The sequence below is a fragment of the Simochromis diagramma genome, unplaced genomic scaffold, assembly GCF_900408965.1.
Source record: "Simochromis diagramma unplaced genomic scaffold, fSimDia1.1 OVJJ01000822.1, whole genome shotgun sequence".
Classification (NCBI taxonomy): Eukaryota; Metazoa; Chordata; class Actinopteri; order Cichliformes; family Cichlidae; genus Simochromis; species Simochromis diagramma.
The window spans coordinates 242938-266586 of NW_024387520.1; the positions used below are offsets into that span (position 1 = coordinate 242938).

The 23649-nt window shown below is 41.7% G+C and overlaps 2 protein-coding genes across 2 annotated transcripts; both read left to right on the top strand.

Moving 5' to 3' along the window:
- Nucleotides 1–500: 500 nt before the first annotated feature.
- inpp5jb (inositol polyphosphate-5-phosphatase Jb) lies at nucleotides 501–13229 on the top strand. The gene is made up of 12 exons (XM_040019199.1): nucleotides 501–1540; nucleotides 2933–3040; nucleotides 3295–3403; nucleotides 6209–6325; nucleotides 7141–7316; nucleotides 8819–8930; nucleotides 9289–9398; nucleotides 9600–9795; nucleotides 10915–11052; nucleotides 11148–11231; nucleotides 11312–11416; nucleotides 11550–13229. Exons 1-12 carry the CDS (start codon nucleotides 1032–1034, stop codon nucleotides 11883–11885), a joined length of 2100 nt encoding a protein of 699 aa, XP_039875133.1. The 5' UTR covers nucleotides 501–1031; the 3' UTR covers nucleotides 11886–13229.
- A 4701-nt stretch (nucleotides 13230–17930) lies between these two features.
- mat2ab (methionine adenosyltransferase II, alpha b) lies at nucleotides 17931–22954 on the top strand. The gene is made up of 9 exons (XM_040019201.1): nucleotides 17931–18194; nucleotides 18913–18990; nucleotides 19080–19202; nucleotides 19287–19399; nucleotides 19489–19632; nucleotides 19713–19931; nucleotides 20009–20191; nucleotides 20451–20584; nucleotides 21044–22954. The coding sequence occupies exons 1-9, from the start codon at nucleotides 18101–18103 to the stop codon at nucleotides 21144–21146; spliced, it is 1191 nt and encodes a 396-aa protein (XP_039875135.1). The 5' UTR covers nucleotides 17931–18100; the 3' UTR covers nucleotides 21147–22954.
- Nucleotides 22955–23649: the final 695 nt, after the last annotated feature.

Sequence of the window (23649 nt, forward strand, 5' to 3'; positions counted from 1 at the left end):
ATAAGGGGACTGTGATTGTGTGTACATGTCCATTTATGTCAATCCTTACGTTGGGTGAGTGCTGGTGTTTGTATATGTGTGCATGGGGTGGGAATGCATGTTTGTGTCTGTGTGTGCCTGTTTGTCTGTTGTCTTATGCTAGGTCGGGTCTTAGACTCCACCTCTCTGGGAACTCCCAGGCCCTCCAAGTCCTATCTCCCCTCACCACACTCCCTGCCGTGACTGATGCCCTTAGGGTCGGTGCATTGGTGGTTCTTTGTGTCCGGGGCTGGGCACTCAGGTATGTACCGGCTCACTCCCGGTGGCTACCTGGCGGGGCCTGGCGCCTGTTGCTCGGTCAGGCCTCCTCCGGGGTGCGGGGGGCCCTCGGGCCTCCGGCCTCTGGGCCTGCGGCTCGGTTGACTCTGGCACAGCTGGCTGCCGGCAGAGCCGGCGGGCACGCCGGTGCAGCCCCCTCTAGCTTCTGCTCGGTGGCTACTGGGTTGAAGCCTCGTACAGGTGCTTTGAGCTGATATGAACTGACTGAGTATCTCCCTGGTTACTGGAGGACGGGCAGGGGGCTTAGGTAGAAGCAGAGAGGATGATGAACTGCGTCCAGGCTTTTATTCACAAAATGTCCAATCCTGTAGCCACAGTAAGACAACATGCCTCTTTGTGTCTCGTTATGCATTATGCTCTTTATTCTGTTATGTGAGTTTTGTTTCATCATTGTATTCGGTACATTCAGCTGTTTCCAAGGCCATAAGAAACCAGGTAATTGAACATTCATGATGCGGGGAGCCAGAATGACTCACTCAGTTGTTCTGCTGGGTCAGTCTTATGATGGTCTTTTAGTCATCAGCTGAATTGGTGTGTCATTTGTTAAAAAGGCTACAGGTTGTGTTGTGCAGTGTTACAAGTTCACTGTGTGCTTTGTTAGCTCCATTTATTACACAGCGTTATATTTTCTAATATATGCTCTAAAATACAAACGTAATGTGTGCCATCTGAGTTGATACAGTCTGTTTTTGTCGTCACAGAAATCTTAAGAAATGGACCAAGATAATCCAACCCAGCTCCAGACCTCAGAAGGCAACCCAAACAGCGAAGCAGCAGCTGTAACAGCAACTTCAGCTACGCCTTCAGATACGTCAGCTCTTGCCACCGACTCTAGCACTGGCCAACACGCAGTGCCTGCCAGGCCTCGGCGGCCGCAGAGGACTGCCAGAGTTGAGGGCTCTGTAGATATCTCTGAACTCAAAGCCGAGCCCAAAGCAGAATCCACTGCACTGCCTAACCAGGAGGAGTGCGACCCTGATGGCAATGTGGCCAGTCATTCCAAACCCTCTCACCCTTCAGCAGTCAAGCTCTCAGAAGAGTATACTGGGCCCGGCATTAAGGCTGGTCCTAAAGGTCCAGGCCACCACCCAGTAAGAGCTGCCTCCGTGCCCCACCCATCTGCCAGCAGGCATGTGCCTCATCACCTGAACCCTCATGCACAGAGAGCTCTCTCTGTGGCAGGTACAGCTGACACTCAGGCGCAGACTGTGGAAGACTTCAGGCAAGTTTCCTGTGTGTGTGTGTCTGAGCATGCCTCGGCAGGCCCTGTCCTGCCCAGACAGCTGAGACAGATTAACTGTGGCACACATCACATTTATTTATATTCAGTGATAGTGACACTGGAAGGTTGCGATTATAGTAAACATGAGGCCAAAGTGTGGCAAGTTTTTGCAGAATGATGTCACTGTATTTTTATTATCATTGTTTCTGTGCGTAAAAATTTGGGAATAATGGCCTGAATATTGAAAAGTTTCACTATAGACATTTAATGTTTTTATAAATTACATAATAACCCATTTACGAAGTGAAACCATGTTATTGAAGTTGCTTTGGCCTAGTCACAGTTGCTGCGCATCTGCAAGCCCCTTGGCAACCCACCTCCACCCCACTGCACCTTTCTTGCTGTGTCAGGCTCAATAATTGTTGTTGTTGATGCCTGGGCTGTTCTTACTTGCTGGTTGTACTGCTGCTGTGGCTTCAGAGGGATAGCAGCAGAGCCGTAACACCAAATATCAAGGTTGTAGTAACACTGATTAGTGGATCCTCAGGGGATCGTTTTTTATAGAAGCACAAAAATTAAGCTAATGATAAGAAGTTCAATGAAGATTAATTTAATGATAACACTATTAGATGCTGAGCACTGTAAAAAGCAATTAGCCCCCCTGCATTAGGAAGAGGTTTCATACTTATTGGTATGCTTAAAAGTTTTGATGTTTAAAGTATAGTATCAGATTATGAGACGTGTCCTGTATTTAGGATGAAGAGAGGTGACGGTATCCTCACCACATCTTACACCCTTGGATTTGTTTGGCATATAAAGTAGAAACTTTAGGATCTAGGCATGTTATACTCCATTAAAATCCATTTTCTCAGTATTGCATGTAACTGGATCCTGGCCCAGTGTACACTCTGGCTGAGAGACAGGGTTTACCCTGGAGGTCTCTAGTCTTTTAAAGAGCCAATTAGAGCTACAAAGACAAACATGTCCTCACATTTACATTTATATGAGTGATTTAGGTTTTATTTACTTTGTATGCATTTCTTTGACTGGCCCAGGTGCTGGGAAACAATATTATCAGTTTGTCTGTTGCGGCTGGCTTTCAGTGACATTTATTTTAATTTGATATTTTTTAAGTAATTTAGTAAAGTTTTCCTGAGTATGAATCAAAATGAGTGACTTTGTGAAGCTAAAATAAGCCTGTTCTGTTTAAGTGATTTGTAGATGATGTCACGTAATGTTGAAAGACGGTCAAGGCTTTGCATTGTAGTGAAACATCGACTGAAAGCATTATTGTCGATGTGATCTGCTGTTGCATTCACTGTAGGTTTGTCTGTAGGTTGCGAGGAGATGAGTGCTTGCAAGAGTTTTTTATATAGCGTCCTTTTCCAACAGGCTGCACATCGTCACTTGGAATGTGGGTTCAGCCACACCACCCGATGACATCACTTCTCTGCTCGGGCTGAATGTGGGTGACGGAAACACAGACATGTACATCATCGGGTGAGTGTTTTGCCTCGACTATCTCGTTTGTTCAGCATTAAAGCCGATTGGCATGTTTATATGCACGTCAGCGCTGCAATACAATGCATCTAATGAGCAGTCAGGCCCAGATTTGAATGTCTCTCTCTCCTTATGGAAAAAACAAAAGTGCTTTGATTACATTATCAAAGCACGCTCTCATTAGCTCCTTTTCCTTGTCTGTCTGCTCTTGACCCTTTTACCCTGCTCTGTGTCTTTTTTTGTTTTTCTTCAAGGCTGCAGGAAGTAAACTCAATGATTAACAAAAGACTGAAAGACGCCCTCTTCACAGACCAGTGGAGCGAAGTCTGCATGGAGAGACTCAGCCCCTTTGGTTATGTGCTGGTCAGTAATGGCTTCTGTTGTAAACACATATGCACACTCTTATGGTGAAGTGCTCAACAGCTTAGATGTATCGTGGGATTCCTGACGAGCTTGCCGCTTCTTACTCTCTCAGCTCATTTTGTTCCCTGAGCAACGGATGGGGTGATAATTTGCTAGAAGCGTGTAATGTCAGCGAATCTGTTATCTTATCCTGTCTGCCAGGCTGCTAATGTCGAGCTCTTACTGACTGTCGGTCTCCCTTTTTGAACCTTCAGACCTGTGCCCCTCTTTCTCTGTCTTTCTGTATCACTATAGCTACATATACCAATTGTAGGTGTACTAATATAGAAGATGGGGATAAATACTATCTTAAGATCTCCAGTAGGTTTCATGTGTTACAAGGAGTTACGAAAATACCGATTCGTTTTATTAAACTAATTTTCCATCATATTTCATTCCAGTACGCTCATACACACAGTCCCACACACCAGTGCACACTCTTCAGTCTCTCCTTATAGACAGCGTAGCTCACATAGGAAAGTCAGTCTGAGTACAAGTAGAAAAAAATCCATGTAGTCCATAAAGTCCATAAGTCCATAAAATCCAGAGATAAGAGTAATGCAAATCCACAGTTTATGATGAAAAAGATAGTGTCTTTGATGATGAGAAGAAATTACCCAGCAGCAGGAAAAAAAGAGAGAGAGGTCGTCATTGGATGATCCCCTCTGATCTTCAGTAAGTTCAGCCCACTTTTATTTCCACTGGTCGCTTTGTTTAGCGGCTTGTCCTCAGTCTCCTGAAGCCCCTTTTTCAGTATTTCCACCTTTATTTTTTTAACTCCTGTTCCTGGTATTCACCACAAAATAAAATGTACTACTATTATAGCTCATAGATGAGATGTAATGATGCTGTAAAGATTAATCATAGTTAACTACTGTTTTGATAGGAAAACAAAAGTCAAGAAAGGGGATTCTTATGTGGAATAAGTGTTATGCACATATTTCTAGTATATATTTAATATTGTTTCAAAATCAAATACGACATTAAAGGAATAAAAACATTATTGTCAGATAAAAAAATCAGACCTTTTGATTTCATTTGTATTGTTTGCGTTTAAACGCCGTGGTCGGTGTTTGTCTGGCTGCGTCTGCAACAATGCTTGGCTCAGTTGGCATGGTGAGCCAGGCCGCGTGAATCAGCTGTCGAGTTGAAAGAGCTAGACAAACGTCTCCCAGGGTGCTGTTTTATTTTTGGATCTCGTTGTTGTCAGTGTTGATGGGCCTCTGACAGTGTGACTGATGCTGTCCTCGGGCTGTCTCGCAGTCCTGCTACGTTAGTTTAAACCTTGTTAATGATCATCGCGATGTGACCTTTTTTGAGTTTCTAGTAGAAATCAATGCCGTGAACAGGTCAGGGGGTTGTCAGGCTAACAAGTAAAGTGAGATGCACGGATGTGGCAGTAGGAAGATGTTTAGTCATGACAAAAGAAACGTAGTAACGAGACACACCATCTATACTTTCTGCCTTGAGATACTCTGCTCGCTGTGACTCATTGTTGGGTTCAAACTGACTGTTCAAGGAAGCCTTTGCTTGTGCAGTGCAGCTTCCAACACATTTTTTCGGGCCATTCACTGCACGGTTTCTGCTGATGTTCACCATAGTTCCTGTACAAGTAAGCTACAGTTTAAGTGCTCTGAATAGCAAAGGCAGTCTGGCCTTTCTGATTGCAACGTGGTTTAATCCACTAAATGCAAGACTTCTCTTTTTCTGTGTTTCTGTGTCCATCTCTGTTAGAGATGATAAAGAATGCACTAAACTTTTTCCAAATAGCATCACACTCACAGCTCATTTCTTTAGTCATGTTTGTGCTGTACAAGGTCAAACATACGCTGCTGGACTCATGGCCCCGCTCTGTCTCTGTCTCTCACACATTTGTCTTTGGGCTTTAATGTCTTTTCTGTGCTTGGTCAAAATGTGGCTTGGCAGCCTTCAGCAGATTTCTGTTTTGTTTTGTTTTTCTTTGTTTAATTATGATGATGGGAATTTATGTTCATCCACAGTGTATGCAGGCCAAGGTACCCTCTCCTCAGACTTTACCCAAGTGCACGCAGACCCAATCGTTATGTGTCCTCACACAAATGACAAAAAAAAGAAGTTGGTCCACTTTACGGTTCACTAGAATCCATTATGCAACAGCCAGTTAGTGTGCAAGCAAGAGGATCTCCTGTCACGCGGAGATGTATGCCTCCATTTCCACCCGCGGGCATTTAGACTGGGTGTGATTGTGCTTCTTCAGACTGTGGATGGGGGTTGGGATGTGTGGACAACTGGAGAAGGCAGCGGGGAGGAGGCATGAACATGGGAAGGGTTGACATCTCGTGTAAATGGCATGTAACATTCCTCACTGTCTTGTACTGAACAAAAATAGCACCAGAGGTGCACTAATGTCAAATCCTGCATATTATCATGAAACGCTTGGTGGGATGTTGAAGGACTTTGAGAAAGGTAAGGGGCAAATATCAAAGGTTTTAGTGTTTTTTTTAACCTCAGTAAGTGTAGATGCTGTGGCAAAAGCTGCCCAGGGCTTCATGTGAAGTAGCTGTTGAACTAGACCACATGCTCCTGCAGGCCAAAATGGAAATGCAAGTTGGTAAAAAGAGGACGAGTGCGAGGGATGCCAGGAGATTTTATATTCATGTTGTAAGCCTGATGTGCAAGTGAACTTTACAGCTGCTCTCCTTAGCGAATTATGCAAAGCATGTCCTCATAACTCTGCTGTCTATTTACATTATCCCGTCTAATTCTTCATGGCTTTCTCTTCTCTAGGTTACATCCCAGCGGATGCAGGGAGTGTTACTGCTGGTTTTTGCCAAATATTTCCATTTGCCGTTCCTGCGTGGAGTCCAGACTGAGACCACTCGCACAGGCCTGGGGGGTTACTGGGTGAGCTGGCTACTGACATTTTGTTGTGACCAGCACTGCATTATGGAAACTTCCCACGTAAAAACAAAGCACTACAGAGAAGTGGACTATATCTCGGTTTTATTTTTAGGCTGGTATCTCTTTCCCACATGCCCTCATATAGAAATGGGACACACCAAATATCTGCACATCAGCTCTTGCACTTTGTTAGTCAAATGTGGCTTCATCCAGTTTTATGTAAATAAAGAGATAGATGCTGGTATCTTGCAGCAAGCTGTTATTAACATTTGGAAAAGTCAAGCATAAAAAAATGAACCAAAGGCAAACTGCTGACTGGAGTGATATTCCAATCTAATAATTTTTTAATGTGTTTTAAGCTTGAAAAGTAAAATATATTTTTACCAAAAAGCAACTGCTTTACAGCAGTTTTGTCAACAAGCACAGTTTTATTTAGAAAGGAGGTTAGTTGCAGCATTTCTACGCACACTTTTTTCAAAAGTAAAATTCTCATTTTATAAACTCAAATGACATCGACGTGTACTGTGGGTTTTATAACGCACCATCTTTGGTGTTGTTGTGGGTCAGAACAGTGGGAAGTTGTGTGCCGACTCATCTTGACCCCACCTTTGTGCTCTCTGCTGTTATCATTAAATATTGATATTGTCCCTCAGTATTCCTTAATGAGTGAACTTCCTGTTTGTGGCTGAGACACATATAATACAGTGGAAAATCGTAGCATGCTAATTACTGTTTTTATTGGCTTTTTAATCACTAATAACATACATTGAATTCATTTGTTTCCACTTAACTTCTCTTCTGCTTGCTCCTTGCTACAGGGGAATAAAGGTGGAGTGAGTGCCCGCATGTCAGTGTACGGTCACACCATCTGCTTTCTCAACTGCCACCTCCCAGCTCACATGGAAAACTCAGATCAGCGGATGGAGGACTTTGAGAGCATCCTGCAGCAGCAGCAGTTTGAGGGCCAGGCTGCCACTGGGGTTCTTGACCATGAGTATGTCAGTTCACAGAAACACAGAAACTTTAGGTTAATGTATAAGCTATGACCAAAAGTCAGACGCTACTTATTCGCTCTCTTACGTCGGTCCATTAAGGCTGAAACAGTTGCAGAACCCCAGAGTTTGACTTTGAAAAGGCAGGATTCAACATTATGGATGAGCTGATGAGAAATATCTCTGCGTCTGTCAGTTGCATAGTAGCTCCTTTTGCACCTTACCTCCTCCAAACCAGCATGTTTTCTTCTCAGCAGACACATTCTCAGCATTTTCTCCTGGAAGTCTAAATGCTTATGATTATGTGGTGATTGTAGGTTACAATCGTATGTAAAGTTTTCACAGGACTCTCTGCAGTCCTGTGACTAAGCACACCACATCATTCACTAGCTTGTAGAATCACCTTTAGCAAGAATAAGATGAAACCATATTTGTCTGTATGACTTTATCCGTCTCTCTCGTCATTGTGGAGGAACTTTGGTTTGGTTTTCTTAACATCGTTGCTTCAGTTCATTGAGGTTTGCAGGCATTCATTTATGCACAGATCTCTTAAGGTCCTCTCACAGCATTTCAATCTGGTTGAAGTCTGGACTTTGACTGGGCCATTAAAGTAGATTTTATTGCTGCACTTCAGTTCATTGTCCTGTTTCATGACCCAATTGGGGCCAATCTTTAGCTGTCAGACAGATGGCCTCACATTTGACTTTAGAATACCTTGGTATACGGAGGAGTTCATGTTCGATTAAGTGACTAGAAGATGCCTGGGTTGCAAAACTGTGCTGTGCTTTAATGCCAAACATCTGCACTTTGGTCTTGTCTGTCCAAAGGAAATTATTACAGAAATTGTCAAGCAATTTATCATTTAACATGTTGACTGAGGCCTGGGAGAGTCTCAGGTGTAGCTTTTGGGTTTTCTGCATTTTCTCTGAGCGTTGCACAGTCTGATGTTGGGGTCAGTTTGCTGGGACATCCACTCCTGGGAAGATTGTGGCATTGTGTTAGCATACACTCGAATGATCCAGACCTGCAAACTGCCAGAACTCCATCTTTTCAACGTAACAGTATGTTATGCTGTAAAATTTGATTGCAAAGTGGGCTATAATTTGATGAGGTTTCCCACTGTGGGTGCGAAGCTGTGGCATCTGTGATATGATGAGTGGTAATATTGATTTTCTCGCAAAGTAAAGCAATCTAGTACCTTAGGAACAATCTTTCTGAATCTTTTCTTGTAAATTTATGATTTTATAACCTAAAAAAAATTCTGCTCTTCTTTTTTTTCTCTCATAAATTTTTAGGTCTTGCCCAGGAAACTGTTTTCTCTGAATATAACCTTCATCTCCATCCTCATTTTTTTCCCCTCTATATGCTATATGTATCTGTAAGATCAACCTAGTGTTGTTTTTCCATGCTCGTGGTTTCTGAGGGAAATAATTACACAGTCATTGAGGTAACTTAAAGCGTCACATTTGTTTAAATTCACAAAATGACTCCTTTTTTTTTTCAGTGTGGTGTTTTGGTTCGGGGATCTTAATTTCCGCATTGATGACCTGGAGATGCAGGTGGTCAAATCAGCCATTGATAACAACAAGTTTTCAATATTATGGGAAAAGGATCAGGTAAAACCAAACATTTATATGTATGCAATTATTGTACCTCAGCTCATCTGCATGTGGCCTTCCTCAGAAGCACTAAAAGTTCTCATCTCATAGCAACTGAGGAGTGTGTATATTGAAATTCTATCCATATTTATTTTTCTTATTATTATTTCAGTGCATTCAGCCTGATATAAATGTAAAACTGTATAGAGAAGTTCTTTATTTTATGAGACGAAAGCTGAAATGATGTTAGTCAGGAAGTGGTGCAGTGTGTAGGGAATGCCACTAGAGGGTGATACAGAAACACACTATTCCCATGAGCAGCGTCAGTAATTGTTGAAGGTATGTGACGTCTTCTGATTGGTACTATGATTTACAGCTAAACATGGCCAAAGACAGCGAGACAGTGTTAGAGGGATTCCAGGAGGGACCGCTGAAATTCCCTCCTACCTACAAGTTTGATGTTGGAACAAATACATACGACACAAGGTTGGTGATGCCGGGGGTGCTTTTATGAATTCTAGGCCACTAACCAGATACCTTTAACACACATCCTCTGAAAGGCTCTTGCTGGCTTAAATGAATCCTTACAGTTCGTATTTTATCCTCGATCTAGTGGTTTCAAACATGGCGTCATTTATTTCTTTATTTTTGCCATGCCCCATCTTTTTGTTTCTGGAAACTTCCCAGTGGGAAGAAACGTAAACCAGCTTGGACTGACCGGATCCTGTGGCGTCTGAGAGCCACGGCACCTGCTGGTGCAGGGAAGCGTGGCTCCATTTCAGGGCTAACGAGTGGCGCCAAAGTGACGCAGCACAACTATCGAAGTCACATGGAATTCACCGTCAGTGACCACAAACCAGTTTCTTCCATCTTTACTCTTCAGGTGAGAAACACTAGGGTATGTCTGTGCAGGCTCTCAGTCATCCAGGTCATGGTTGTTTTAGGATCCGAGGGTACGTTATGAGGATGATTGTGAGCAGTATTAGGCCTTTGCATCTTTGAAATTAGTCTGTAGTTGATAATACAATAAATACATATTCTATTGCTAATCAGAGTAGTTTGGCTAGAAATGTAGCATATTTATGATAAAGTCAGACAATGAAATAAAGAAAATATTTAAAGAATATATACACATGCTAAATTAATTTGGAGCGGGCTTTTGATACCATACTATTTTTGATAAATAAAATTCATATATCTGTCTCACCTGGAGGGCTAAACAGGGCTTTCCTCTGCTCTGACAGTTATTTTCAACAGGTTTGTGTAGACAAATGCCAGATAGCTGTTAAACTAACAGCAGCTAACCGCTCTGTGTTCATAGCTACTAGCAAAGTATAGACTGTCACATTGAACATAGTTCTTTAAACCTTACTATAAAATCGCATTGACCAAATCAATTGACCAAATCAAACCAATTCATCCTACTTCACAACAAATCAGATTCCCGTTGGTGGTTATTTTAAACTGATGTTACACACAGGTTTTGATTAGACTCAAAAGATGACTGTCTCGTCAGCTGTGCCCTACTTGCCTGACTACAGTAACCCTTAAACAAGTGATTGTAAATAACTAACATTAGGTCTTACCTTTGCTTTCATATTGATTTTGCTGTCCTTCACCTACTCGATTACACCATTATTGACCTTTTCCGAGTGATATAAATAGAACTGTCTGTACTTCTGTAGACTTTCATCCCGGTGGTACAGATTTCTCCTCACAATACATACATGTGCTAAAGTGGAGCTTTTACAGGGAGAATTTCATCTCACAAGTGCCCAAATCTGCTGTTTGTTTAATCCGTCTTAAGAAACAGAAATATAACAGGCTTGCGTTGCAATGCTGTGGAGGTCCAGGATATCAGAGCAGTGTTTTTAGCCTCCGCTGACAGGCACATGACTGACATTTTAGATGAGGTCGATCCTCTGCTCTCGTTATCCTTTAGGACATTGTGTAAACCTTACAGCACTTTGGTATTAAATAACTATGATACGTGTCTTTGTAGTTCCCATACAAGGTGGATCTTCCCCTGGTCACAATCATAGTGGAGGATGAGTGGAACAGTGTTGCTGATGCCACAGTGATATTCAAACTGGCACCCAACTACTCTCGCAGTTCTTGGGACTGGATTGGACTTTTCAAGGTAACAAACCAATACGTGAAATTAATACTACAACAAGTAGGTTGAGCATGACAAGTAATCCTGTGTATTACTGATTTTACTGACTTCTCCCATAGGTGGGTTTCAAACACTATAAAGACTATGTGGGATATGTGTGGGCCAAGCAGGAGGAATCAGATTTTCTTCGACAGGAACATCAGGTAATCTGGATGCACGTAGGCTTCAATACAAGGATAATTTTCTTTGACATTTAATGAACGTCTTATCGACTGATTTCCAGGTAACCTTTACTGACGAGGAATTGCCTAAAGGCTCAGGAGACTTTATCTTGGGTTACTATAGCAACAACATGAGCAGCATTGTGGGTGTAACAGAGCCATTTCAGGTAATTGCAACCCACTGCTTGTTTGACGTGAAAACAGCCAAATGCTCTTTCCTTTGGTGTTCTCATCTGCATCTGTACTCTTTTTATTTCACGTTTTCCACTTTTACTTACACTCTTTTCCATCTGTCTTCAGATCCTGCTTCCCACCTCAGGCGATGACACGAGCTCTTCAGACAGCTCTGATGTCACTTCAGAAGATGACAGCACTGTTGTCATGAAGATGAGGTCCCGCAGTCCTAGCCCACGTAAGAGCAAGCACCGCGGCCATCGCAGCGGCAGCCGAAGCCGCAGCCGCTCCGGCAGTCCTCACCAGGTCAAAATGAAAGAGGTTGATGTCACCAAGGCTCCTCCATCAAGCACCACTGCAGAGACAGACTGCAAGTCCATTAGAGGCCCAACAGAGGGCAGTAGCAGCCAGCTGTTTGGTCCTGAGGAGCAAGAGAAAAACTCACAGGATCCAGGAGTGTGAGCCCGGTTGTGTTTACAGCTCACATTAAAAACCTGTTGTGTCTTTAAAGTCATGCATCCACCTCACTGTAAAGTTTCTGTAGAGAAAATTTACAGTTTCCGATGCCATCCTTTTCAGGAATAGCCATCTGGTTTGTCCAGGAGGTTTACTTTGCCTTGGGTTGTTTCAGTAAGCTGTGCACATGCATGTCTTTTATTTGTAAACCCTTCACTCTCTGCTGTGTTTCTTCTCTCTTCGTCCGTTCTCAGGTGTGGTCAGCACAGGGAGCTGACACCTTTCATGAGAAACTACTCAAGGATTTTTGCTCATTTAATACTTCATAGGAACCATCTTTACTGTTTTTTGACAGTGCTTTGATGTTCCTAGCAGTCATGTCAGCTCACTACATATAAGATATTTGGATTATAACTTATACTCGACACAGATATTCCACATAATTCACTCAATGTTTGCTGTAGTAATGGATCCATTATAGAACAAATCCTATCATACAGATAAGATTTAATTCAAAAACAATCCATAAAGTCATCACCAGCTCTGGAAACAGTCACATTATTAGTTTCTGCAATCGGAGACAGATGTGCAGCATACAGTTTGACTTGGTGATGTGGTTCTAACCTAGCACACATTATACTACAAAATATCCAGGGAGCATTTCAAATGATCCACCAGTGGGAATAAATTCCCTCGAGGGTGCATAAAAGCTGAGCAGAGCCAAAGTACGCGGAGGCTGTAATTCAGGGGACTCGGACACTAGCCACGGCGTCAGAACAACACACACCAGTGTAGAGTGAACGCGAGTGTAAGGACGTTTAAATAGGCCGCCATGTCCACGCAGTGCGTATGTGATGGGTGTGGGAGGCTAGCTGTCAGCTGACACAGCATAGCTGTCTTACAAAAACTAGCTGATTGATTGCTGGCCACTTACTGCTGGACCAACTGTGGCAACGCCTACAGCAATACCTGACTCACCATGAATTGCTTTTTACACACAATGCTTGGTGTGAGTTAATGAGCCGCACTGCTTTTGCTCACAGCAAACAGCTGTTAATTTTTAAGCAAATTAACCCACAACATGAATAACAAAGCACTTGTTTGGATCTTTTATTTAATTTAGTTTTTGCATGGTGTTTAAACCCAAAATCAATACATTTCTCATCTGGATAGCTCATAAAAATGTGAGCAGGAACTCTACTGTGTAGAGCCACCATAGGGACTTGTATTGTACTGTAGGTCAGCGGTCCTCAACCTTTTTTGTGCCACGGACTGGTTTACGCCTGACAATATTTTCGTGGACCGGCCTTTAAGGTGTCGCGGATAAATACAACAAAATAAAACTAGTACCGGTACCGAAAAAAAGAAAATTTATTCATAACACACGTGAAAAGACCCAGGAAAACCGAGTAAACGATAAAAACGATAACAACCCGGGGGTTGGGGACCGCTGCTGTAGGTAGTATAATACAAAAAATGACTTGCTCCACTTTTGTGAAATATCATGTTGTTCATTTATTTTCTTTATTAAAGAAGTGGAGTGGTCCTATCAGATACTTTACTTTCACTTTAATTTGATGCTTGTTTTCTCTCTTGCTCAGATCCACCCTTAATGATCCAGGTGATTAGCTGACAGTGACAGTAGTCAAAATAGTTGTGTTAGATTGCTACTGTGTGACCTATTAGACACTTTATACTGTTAAGCACTTAGCATAGGACAGTGTATACTACTGTAGCTGTAACTCTCTCTCTCTCTGTGTGTGTGTGTGTGTGTGTGTGTGTGTGTGTGTGTGTGTGTGTGTGTGTGTGTGTGTGTGTGGCTGAGGCAGTGAATGGGGTCTGTCTGCATGGTTTGCTGCTGTGGACATACTGTACATTCCAGTACTGTGGTTTTTGTGCCGTAAAGTGCTGTTTTTGACTTCCCTTGTCATAATAGTGGCCGTGAAAATTGTTAGAAAAACTTGGTAAGGGCAGTAAAAAAAAATATTACTTAAGTGTATGTGTTAGGTGATAAACTGCTGAGTAGTTATACTTGCTGAAATCTGGAGCTGTTTGAAACACTTCATTGTATTTAAATGTAATTCTTTGGTTTTAAAATGGGAAAGAAATCTATTGGACCTTTGTTGGAAATAACGTGTAAAGACAAGTCTCACATTTTAGATAGTAGATGATCATGTTCTGTATTGCAGTCAATGCCAGTGACTATGTATTGTGAAATATTAATGAAAACTGTCTACAGAATGTTATTATTTTGTAATTTATGTGGCAACAATAGAAGAAAATATATGTAAAGGATAAATATGAAGTATGGTAGAAATGATCAAATAGACAATCTATGCCGCAAAGATTATTTTACTGAAATTCTGTATTTATTTTCTTATTTAACTGTAAAATGAGCCTAAATTCTGCTGGCCAGCAAGGGAGCGTTATTTCTACTGAAACAATATTACAGAATATTGATAATGATTATTTTTCTTTTTTTGACAAATGATGATTTCTCCACTTCACATATTAGTAATTTCATATCAAATTCTGCTTTCACTGTCAGACGTGTAGATTGTTAAGTGTACAGGTGTTCGTATAATTGTGAACGAAACTACAAAAATACAGCAAGCCTGTGTGATCCTGTGTTGGCCTAGGATGATGGTTTATCTCTGATCGTCTAATCACAGAAGCAGGAAGTTTGTTAAAGGGTTGCTTGCTTTGTCCTCCAACCAGGAAACTAGTGCAATACTGTCCAAAGAAATAATATTCTCCCTTTCAAGTTGTCTGTCTGTTTCTTTAATTGTTTCATATTTAATATCATTGTATTAAAAAATGTGTAACTATCTTATCATGTTTTATCGTTCAGGTTAATTAGTTTGAATGAAAGGTGTTTGTTTTTGTTTTTTCTGAAAGCTGTGTCTATGGGAGAGAACACAGAGAATGATACAGACAAAAAACAGTGAGTTAACTTGCAAAATACATTATAAAATGCAGTAACACAGTAATGTACCAAAGTATAGCACCATGCATAAAGTACCTGCTTTTTTTTTCTCCTATGACAATGGTTAACAGGCATAAAATAGTATTTTTCTGTAGCATGGTGTGCAGTGTGTCCTGAAAAAAATATGAGGAAACTGGATAGATGGAGGAGAAAGGCAGAAGACGCAGGTCCAAACAATTATGTGCGTGAAATGAAAGTCATGCTGTTAAGAAACAGGAAGACACAAGATCCGAGAGATGCAAATGACCCTTCAATGGAACCATGTTTGCTGCAGCCTCCTTAGAAATGGTCTCTGGTGACTGTTTCTCAATGTCGTTCTTAAGGAAGGGAAACAAGACATAAAGGCTAACGTAATGGAGGTCAGGAGTGAGTGTCTACACCCACATGTAAAACATAGTGGAGGCTGCATGGTTTGGGGCTACATTTCAGACAGTGGCATTTGGATCGTATTCAAATTGATTGAATTATAAAGATAAGTATCGTATCCACCATGCAGTACCATCTGGAAAGCAACTGATTTGCAATGGCTTAATTATTCAGTGTGACAATTATCCCAAACACACTGCCAGTGTAGCAAAAGCATACTTGGATAGAACACGACACAATGGCACACAATCAGTCATGGATTGGACCTCCCCAGAGAATAGAACAAAAGGCACCCAACAAAGAAGTGCATTGAATGTCCTTCAAGAAACCTGGAGAACTATTCTTGAAGGCTACTTAAAGAAATTACAAGAGAATTTCCTAAGAGATTTCATGCTGTGCTGGAAAATAAATGTGCTCATACCAAATACTGACTTTTAAGCCCACTGGAATTGTACAAACTCTGTTTTTGCCTTATGTTGTTATGTATGTTTGCACATGTTTAACAAGCTTAACCATACACTGAAAACTATATTTCTTTCCCATTTTACTAGCAAAACATAAAGAAAACCATGCATGGCTCTGGGCTTTTGCAAAGAAATGACAAGAAACAGAGTCTACATTGTGAAATCCTTTGCACAAATTACTGCATATTCATATCTCCTTTGGGATGTCATTATAAAGGTAAATAGAGTAGCGGCACTACCGAGCTACATTTACTTCAAAGATAACAAGCAGTGAAGGGGACCTTTAGTCCATTATTAATCTAATGAAAAGAAATCAAAACTTATTGATTTGCTATTGTTTGCTATTTTAGACTTTCTGAAGTCTAAAATGGTCGGCAACAAACACATTGTGCAGAAAGCAACAGCAGGTATATCTTGCATCATACTTTTGCCCTGTGAAAGGAAACTGTCCACCCTGCACATTCATGATGAGTGCACTGATGCAACACTGTCAGGCAATGATTTGCTTGGTTTAGTGTCACTATACAAGGCAATATTGACCAAGCTAATAAATTCACAATGAAAATCCTCTGATTCAAAAGGCACTGTGGGAGGGTGGGTGTGGTCTAAACCTCTGTAAACTCTATTTCACTGTGACTGTTATGTCACTGTAATATCTAATGAAAAAAATAGAAATGGATGCAGAATGTCAATATTCACAATGACACGCAGAATAGATTTATGCAAGATGTCTCAGCAAACAAGTGGTTCACTAAGATATTATGTAAGTGTTTCGTCAGCTTCTACATGCATATCAGATTTGTGATAAACTTATCTTTTGTGGGTAAAAAACAAAGATCTATGTGTTCCTGTGGAGAAATACAATGTTCCCAAACTAAAGATAGATAGACTCTGGTCTCCTAAAGTGGAATGAAATCTTGTAAATCTTATTCTCTGCTTTGTTTTATGTTGTGACTTCTTTGCTTTTGTTTAAGTACTAAGTTTTAGAGATAATAACTAAATCCATCTGGGACTAACAAAGGTACATTCTCACAAAACATAGATGTTGATTATATTAAATAACAGGCCCTGGAGCGAGAGAGAGAGAGAGGAGCATTTTTATTCTAATATAATCAAGTTGTGTTTAGATATAATATCCACAGCATCTGTTCCCCCCCCAACAGTCCAATTTTCATTGGTGGAAATGCATTTCCAGGTTATTCTGGCTGTGTCACCAGGGAAGCGAATGTTCTGATGTACCCACGATAGCAAAACTAATGCAACTTATCAGATTAATTACGCCACTGCTGGTTTATACCAAACTTTAATAATTGTTTCCAGGAAACCCACTTCTCATCCAGTACACTTAAGCCTATGATCAAATACTTAAAAACTAAAATATGGCACTCAATGGGAGTGAGTGCAAAACAAACATTACCTTATATCCGACTATTTACAATGCTTTCTATTTGTTGTCTAACCGAATTTTTATTAGTCCAGCATACATGCGAGCTCAGCCCCAGCCGGTTAATCCTTGGTGCTCAATTTGTGGCCTGTAACTTGAGAATTCAATTTGAGTTTTGATATTTGTATTGGAAGACAACAATGCTGTATTATTTTTTAATCCAAGGCATTAATAAATTCAAGAAGGATGTGTTTGGGTGGAAGGCACCGATTTTCAAACTCTGTACCACTTTAGAACCAAAATAAATGCTCCCCCTCTCCTCACCTTACAATTTTCACTCAGTCACTGGCAGCTCACTCTGACTGAAGCACCAAAATCTACTTTGTTTACACAGCTTAGCTTCACTCCATATTTCCCCTTTGGTAGTCTGTCGCCACCCTATAATAGATCCATGCCTAAAAAGGAATTCCACGCACAGTTTCAGGAGTAAACAAAATAAGTTTATGATCTCAAAAGGAGTTGTTTTATAGTCAGATTAGAGCAAAAATGATTCTTTAATAGTTTTAGCTGTTAAAGGTGGGCTTCTGACCTGACCAAACTACCACATACGGTGGAACAACCTGGACGGATTTACAAGATCATCATTCTTGCCACACCTTCACACGTCCATATACCATTATTTCTAGGGAAAAACCTGCATATCGGCCATGTCACTGTAGCATCTACTCGGCACGTGTTCGCTATCAAATTCAGCACCGCATTCTCGGTTGGTGCGGCCCCTTCATAGGCTCAGTGGTACGGTCCGCCTACTCGTTACGTCATGGCGTCTGACTTCGCAGGATAAATACAGCAGCTCTGCGCAATGAGGCTCAGGCTTGAGGATCGGAACACCGAAACGCTAGGGGTCGTCCTTTGAAGAGCTGGAAAAACCGCCGAGGCAGTGCCAGTAATACGTAATACCGACTAAAGACGTTACCAACCCCGTAATTTAACGTTTTCGTACCAGTGGCAGCCGTTAACGATGATGAACGGACAGATGAATGGTTTTCATAACTCCCTCATTGACGAGGACTGCTTCTTGTTCACCTCGGAGTCCGTCGGGGAAGGACATCCCGGTAAGACGCGAGATGTCGGCCTTCTATCGTTCTGGCTGATGAAATAAGCTACATTTCTTGCTATTTTTTTTTTTAATAGTTTGTCCCACGAACTAGCCTATTACTGTATTCTAATGAACAAATAGGGAGTGAAATGACAACATCGCGGCCTTTTTTTTTTCTTCTTGTACCTTGGCCGGCTTCGAGACCACGCGCTACTAGCTGATGTAAGCTAGCTAATCTTAAGTGAATAGGTCATTCTGTCGCGTGTCTCCGCCACCGGCAGCAAATGTAGCACAATAGTCATAGTGGACATGATGAAATTGTCATGTGAATTGTTTCTTATTTACAGTATCGTTATTCGTTTTAACTGGTTTATTTATTTTTTTCATCCTGCCATCCGTCCCTATTCATGAAGCACGCGGCTGTTTGTGTAGGTGACTCTTAACACAGTCGTCTTCATCCCTGAAGATGAAGATAAACTGTGCATTTTATCAGTCTGTCGATATGTAGTTGGTTCAAACATTTATAAGTGTACCGTGCTTGCCTTCCGGTCTCCGTGGAGTTGCGCGGGCTCTCTTTGACGCCACATGTGCGCATGCTGACATGGCGACCGCCGAGACTCCGGTCTATTCCTCTTGAGTATGAAGGGGGACAGTTTGCGCCGACGTGCGGCATTTTACGTTTAGACCCTGTGATGTGATTGATGTTGCCGTTTACTCACGTTTTTGTTTTTCAGACAAAATCTGTGACCAGATAAGCGATGCAGTTTTGGACGCCCATCTGAAGCAGGATCCAGATGCCAAAGTTGCATGTGGTAAGTAAATATTTTCTGTCTTGTTTGCTTTGGCTTCACTCCTGTGTTGACACCAGGGTATTGAACTACATGTGAATTGCCTCATGCAGAGACCATTGCCAAGACTGGGATGATCCTACTGGCAGGTGAGATTACCTCACGGGCCACGGTGGATTACCAGAAAATTGTTCGTGACACCATCCGCCAAATTGGATATGATGACTCCTCCAAAGGTGTGCATTGCTCTACTGATTTTATTTCCCTTCTTTTTTTCCTGTAAGGACTGTTCTTAAACTCCTACTGTGTGTTCTGCCTAGGTTTTGACTACAAGACCTGCAATGTTCTTGTGGCGCTGGAGCAGCAGTCTCCTGACATTGCTCAGGGTGTTCACATTGATCGCAATGAGGAGGACATCGGAGCTGGGGATCAGGTTAGTATTGGCCTGAGTGTTTTGAAACCACAAATACAACATGTTGTCCTTTAACAGCTTTTTAAAACTATAATTGTCTCACTCTGCAGGGTTTGATGTTTGGATATGCCACTGATGAGACTGAGGAGTGCATGCCTCTCACAATCGTTCTTGCCCACAAGCTGAATGCCAAGATGGCTGAACTGCGCCGCAATGGCACCCTTCCATGGCTCCGACCAGACTCAAAGACACAGGTATTCATCATTTTATTTTCTAATTTTCACTAGCAAAATGGGTTGTTCTAAAAAGTTGCTCATTTTGTTTCTTTTCACAGGTTACTGTACAATACCGCCAGGACCGTGGTGCCATGCTGCCAGTGCGTGTGCACACTATTGTCATCTCTGTCCAGCACGATGAGGATATTTGCTTGGAGGAGATGAGAGATGCTCTGAAGGAGAAGGTCATCAAGGCGGTTGTTCCCTGCATTTACTTGGATGATGACACAATCTACCACCTGCAGCCCAGTGGTCGTTTTGTCATTGGAGGTCCACAGGTAAATACCTTTTCATGGCGTGTTTTGTTTATCGGGAGCTATTGAGCTTTGAGTTTACCTTGATTCCTTCATTGCAGGGAGATGCTGGCCTCACCGGACGTAAGATCATTGTAGACACTTACGGAGGCTGGGGAGCCCATGGTGGCGGAGCCTTCTCTGGGAAGGATTACACAAAGGTGGATCGCTCTGCTGCTTATGCGGCACGCTGGGTGGCCAAGTCCCTGGTGAAAGCTGAGCTTTGCAGGAGGGTGCTGGTCCAGGTGAGTGGTAGTGGTAGAAGCTGCGTTTCCACACGGCATGTTCAGAAACTTTTTTTTTTTTTTTTTTTTTTTTAATAAATCAGCTGAAAACTAATTTAAACCCCTAGCCCCATCTTCGAAAGGTTCATTTTCTGTGGTGGAAACACAGCCAAACACCCCCCCCCCCCAGTCTTTATTTCAGGGAGCAAGGCTGCAGCAGACTCCTGCCTGAAGTTTTCTGTTTTCCTGCTTGATATAACACATCTGTGTGCTGTATTAGGTGTCGTATGCCATTGGAGTTGCCCACCCCCTCTCGATTTCTATCTTCCACTATGGGACATCCCACAAGAGTGAGAGGGAGCTACTTGACATCGTGAAGAAGAACTTTGATCTCCGGCCTGGAGTCATCGTCAGGTAATGTATAACCTTTGAAGCCACCTCCTCACTGATAGCACAGTTCCTGGAGGATTGCTGTATGTTAGTTTCTCCAATCTGTAGTTTATTATATCCAAATAATTAATAAACTATATATAGATTATTAATTAGGAGGGGAGGTAATAAACAAATTGCATTAGGTTAAACACCTAGGCTTCAGTGGGGGCAAACAGCTTATTTAGTGGGGGGGTCTTGTATTTGGATTATTTAGCCCAGTTAGTGGTTTTATAAATGGGAGGAGTTTGGTTTCTGCAAGCTGCAATGTCCTGTGGTTAGCAGGGTAAGTGTTGAGTCTTCACGTTCCTCTTTACCAGCCAGCCATCTAATTTATTTTTTTCGCTGTCGCCACTCCCCACTGGCTAATTCGAGTATTATGCCTGTGTGCATTTGAGGTCACTGGATGTGACTGCTGCTAAAGAGTCTGATTATGTATTCCAGGGATCTGGATCTGAAGAAACCCTTGTATCAGAGGACCGCAGCCTACGGCCACTTTGGCCGAGACTCCTTCCCTTGGGAGGTCCCCAAAAAACTCAAATATTAAACCTGTTAAGCTTTTACCCCCAGGCTTGTTGGTGTATACTACAGAGAAGCCTCCAAGGTTCCGGGGGTGAAATGCCCTTTTCTCTCTCATATTGGTACCATTTAACACATTAACCGCTTTCCTCACTCCACCTCCCTTCTTTGTCTTGTTACTGTTTTTCTGCTGATTGCAGTATCGTGCTGGGTCCCAGGAGGCATGCCTCAGAAACTTGATGTTTTAAAGAACTAGATGAGTTCCATGAACTCATGCACCGTAGTACTTACTGTTCTCCCACGTCTTGAGGTTCCCCCCGCTTCGTATTGTGATGCGCTGAGTAGCGGCGTTGAGCCCTCATTTTTGGCATTCCACACTCATCACTATCGTCACTGTCATGGCGGTAGTATAATAGGCTTTATGTGATATTCCTCTTAATTTACTGGTGCTACTAATGAGTCTGCATGACATCTAAAAGAGAAAAATAATTTCAAAGTCCTCTCAAGTGCATATTTGGAGTTGTGTGATCTGGCTGTGTCCCCCTAAAATTGTTAGCTTCTCTCCATTCCTCCTGTTGTCAGCCTGGTACGGTTGTTCTTTGACCCCCAGTGTTCATTTATCCTTTTTGTTAGCTTGTTTTTCCCCTCATCCTTGTGGAGGATGCTAGAATGGCACAATTTAAAATTAAAGGGTTGTTGCTGTTTTCACTATTTAAAAAAAAAAAAAAAAAAAAAAAAAAGCTATGCATTGCAGGCTAAGGGGCAAGCCAAATCCTAATTATTCAAGCTCTTAAATGAGCATTAGGCCTCAGACACCCCTGCAGACCTTTGCTGTTTTCTGACGTAATACAGAAAAGTCAGAAGCTGCTGTCACTGCTCTGGTCTGCAGAGGTTTTGGTTATACTTGAAGGTTATGGGAAAAATTGAATTGCTTATGCATTGAAATTCAATTTTAAACTAGTCATTAAAAAAAAAAACAACTAGTTTCACTTGATTATTTTATTATTATTATTTTTTTTTTTTTGTATGGTTTGAAGTGACCTAAAGACTCCATTTCCCTCAAGAATATAGATGGCAGGTGTAGCTACAGAGAAACCTGTTTCATCTTTGTCCTTAGAGGGGTGTGTTCTTTGCCACAGTCTTATTGGCTAGGAATTAAACCTCAACACTATTTATTTGTTCTCTGAAACTCGGCGTGGATACAGAGAAGCCGAAATTTCAGAAGGCAGCTTTAAACAAACTTGGGTATTAGGTCTTGACTTTCTTGTGACGTGGTCATTTTGGTGTTTGGCTTGAGGCTCCAGAGTGTTGTACAGAAAAGCTTTGGACTGCCTCGGCAAGAAAGTGTCACTGGCTAATTGTAAATGACTATTTTACAACCGTTTTTTATTTTTGGACTGCAGAACTTATTTTTTTAGGCAGGTTAGTTATCGAAAATCCCATTTTTAAAATATCTGGTGCAATTATTTTTAATTTTTTTTTTTTTTTTGGCTCAAGCCTATCCCCGTTACTGTGATGGCAACATTTGGTTGGTGTAGTACAGAGAAACCAGCCTTGTTTACATGTCCATCTCATGTGTGGGATAGAAGTTTTGGTTTTGGTCCCTTTTTTTTTTTTTTTTTTTTTTTTTTTTTTTTTACTACTACTCGGAGGTCATCCCGTTGGCTATAGTAAGTGTAAGAGTGCCTTTTCTATTTCCTCTGCTCCCCATTTGCTTTTCTCCCCACCACCAACATGCGTTCAACTTCCAAAGGAACACGTAGCTCATTCTGTATTAAACTTCATGTCTGGACTGGGTAGTTTCCTTCTCTGTAATAAACAACTACACCTCTCAAATGTCTTTGTGCTTTTTTTTTTTTTTTTTTTTTTTTTTAAATTTTAGTTGGGGCTGTAAAACAACTCAACTGCGACATTTTAAGACTTGTGACAGGCTCGGGGTCCAAAGGTGGTGCTGGAGTCTTGAAAATTCAGATTGCAGTACAATGTGGTTGTGGGTGGGGAGAAACCCTCCAAGATTAATGTTGATCATTAACATTGGCTTGTAAATCTACGAAATTAGAATGGGTTTATAAATAAACTGCAATCCAAATAGATACATGTAGGTCTCCGGTACACATTACCTCTTAGTCACTTTGTTTAACCGTTTGGCATTCATCATCAGGGTCACTGGTTAGGCTAGCATCACTTAACTGGGGGAACTAAAGGTGTTTCAGAGCCACTGGACCAGTTTCAGCCCTGAGCAATGTTCACTGCGGTCTTTTGATTTGTTACTAGCAGCTGTCAGAACAAGATAAAAGTCAGGTTATTTTCATGTGACTTGGAGCACAACCAACACCCTGGCTGAGCTTTAAGCTCAAATTGTAGCTGATAATTTGATTATATGGTAGGTAGTGGGAATGGAGGTAGCTCCAAAGAGTAATTTGATCTGTGTGCCCTCCCACTCTTCACACACACACACGCACGCACGCTACCAAGCAACAATGTGGTACCAGTTGTGGCAGGGCAGATAATACTGGGCACACCCAAAATGG

Bases quoted from the DNA above. Each gene is read 5' to 3' on its own strand.
- inpp5jb (XM_040019199.1), top strand. From the start codon at position 1,032: ATGGACCAAGATAATCCAACCCAGCTCCAGACCTCAGAAGGCAACCCA. The intron at 3,404-6,208 runs GTCAGTAATGGC...TCTCTTCTCTAG, and splicing joins GCCCCTTTGGTTATGTGCTG to GTTACATCCCAGCGGATGCA. The intron at 8,931-9,288 runs GTAAAACCAAAC...TATGATTTACAG, and splicing joins TATTATGGGAAAAGGATCAG to CTAAACATGGCCAAAGACAG.
- mat2ab (XM_040019201.1), top strand. From the start codon at position 18,101: ATGATGAACGGACAGATGAATGGTTTTCATAACTCCCTCATTGACGAG. The intron at 19,400-19,488 runs GTTAGTATTGGC...CTCACTCTGCAG, and splicing joins ACATCGGAGCTGGGGATCAG to GGTTTGATGTTTGGATATGC. The intron at 19,932-20,008 runs GTAAATACCTTT...CCTTCATTGCAG, and splicing joins TTGTCATTGGAGGTCCACAG to GGAGATGCTGGCCTCACCGG.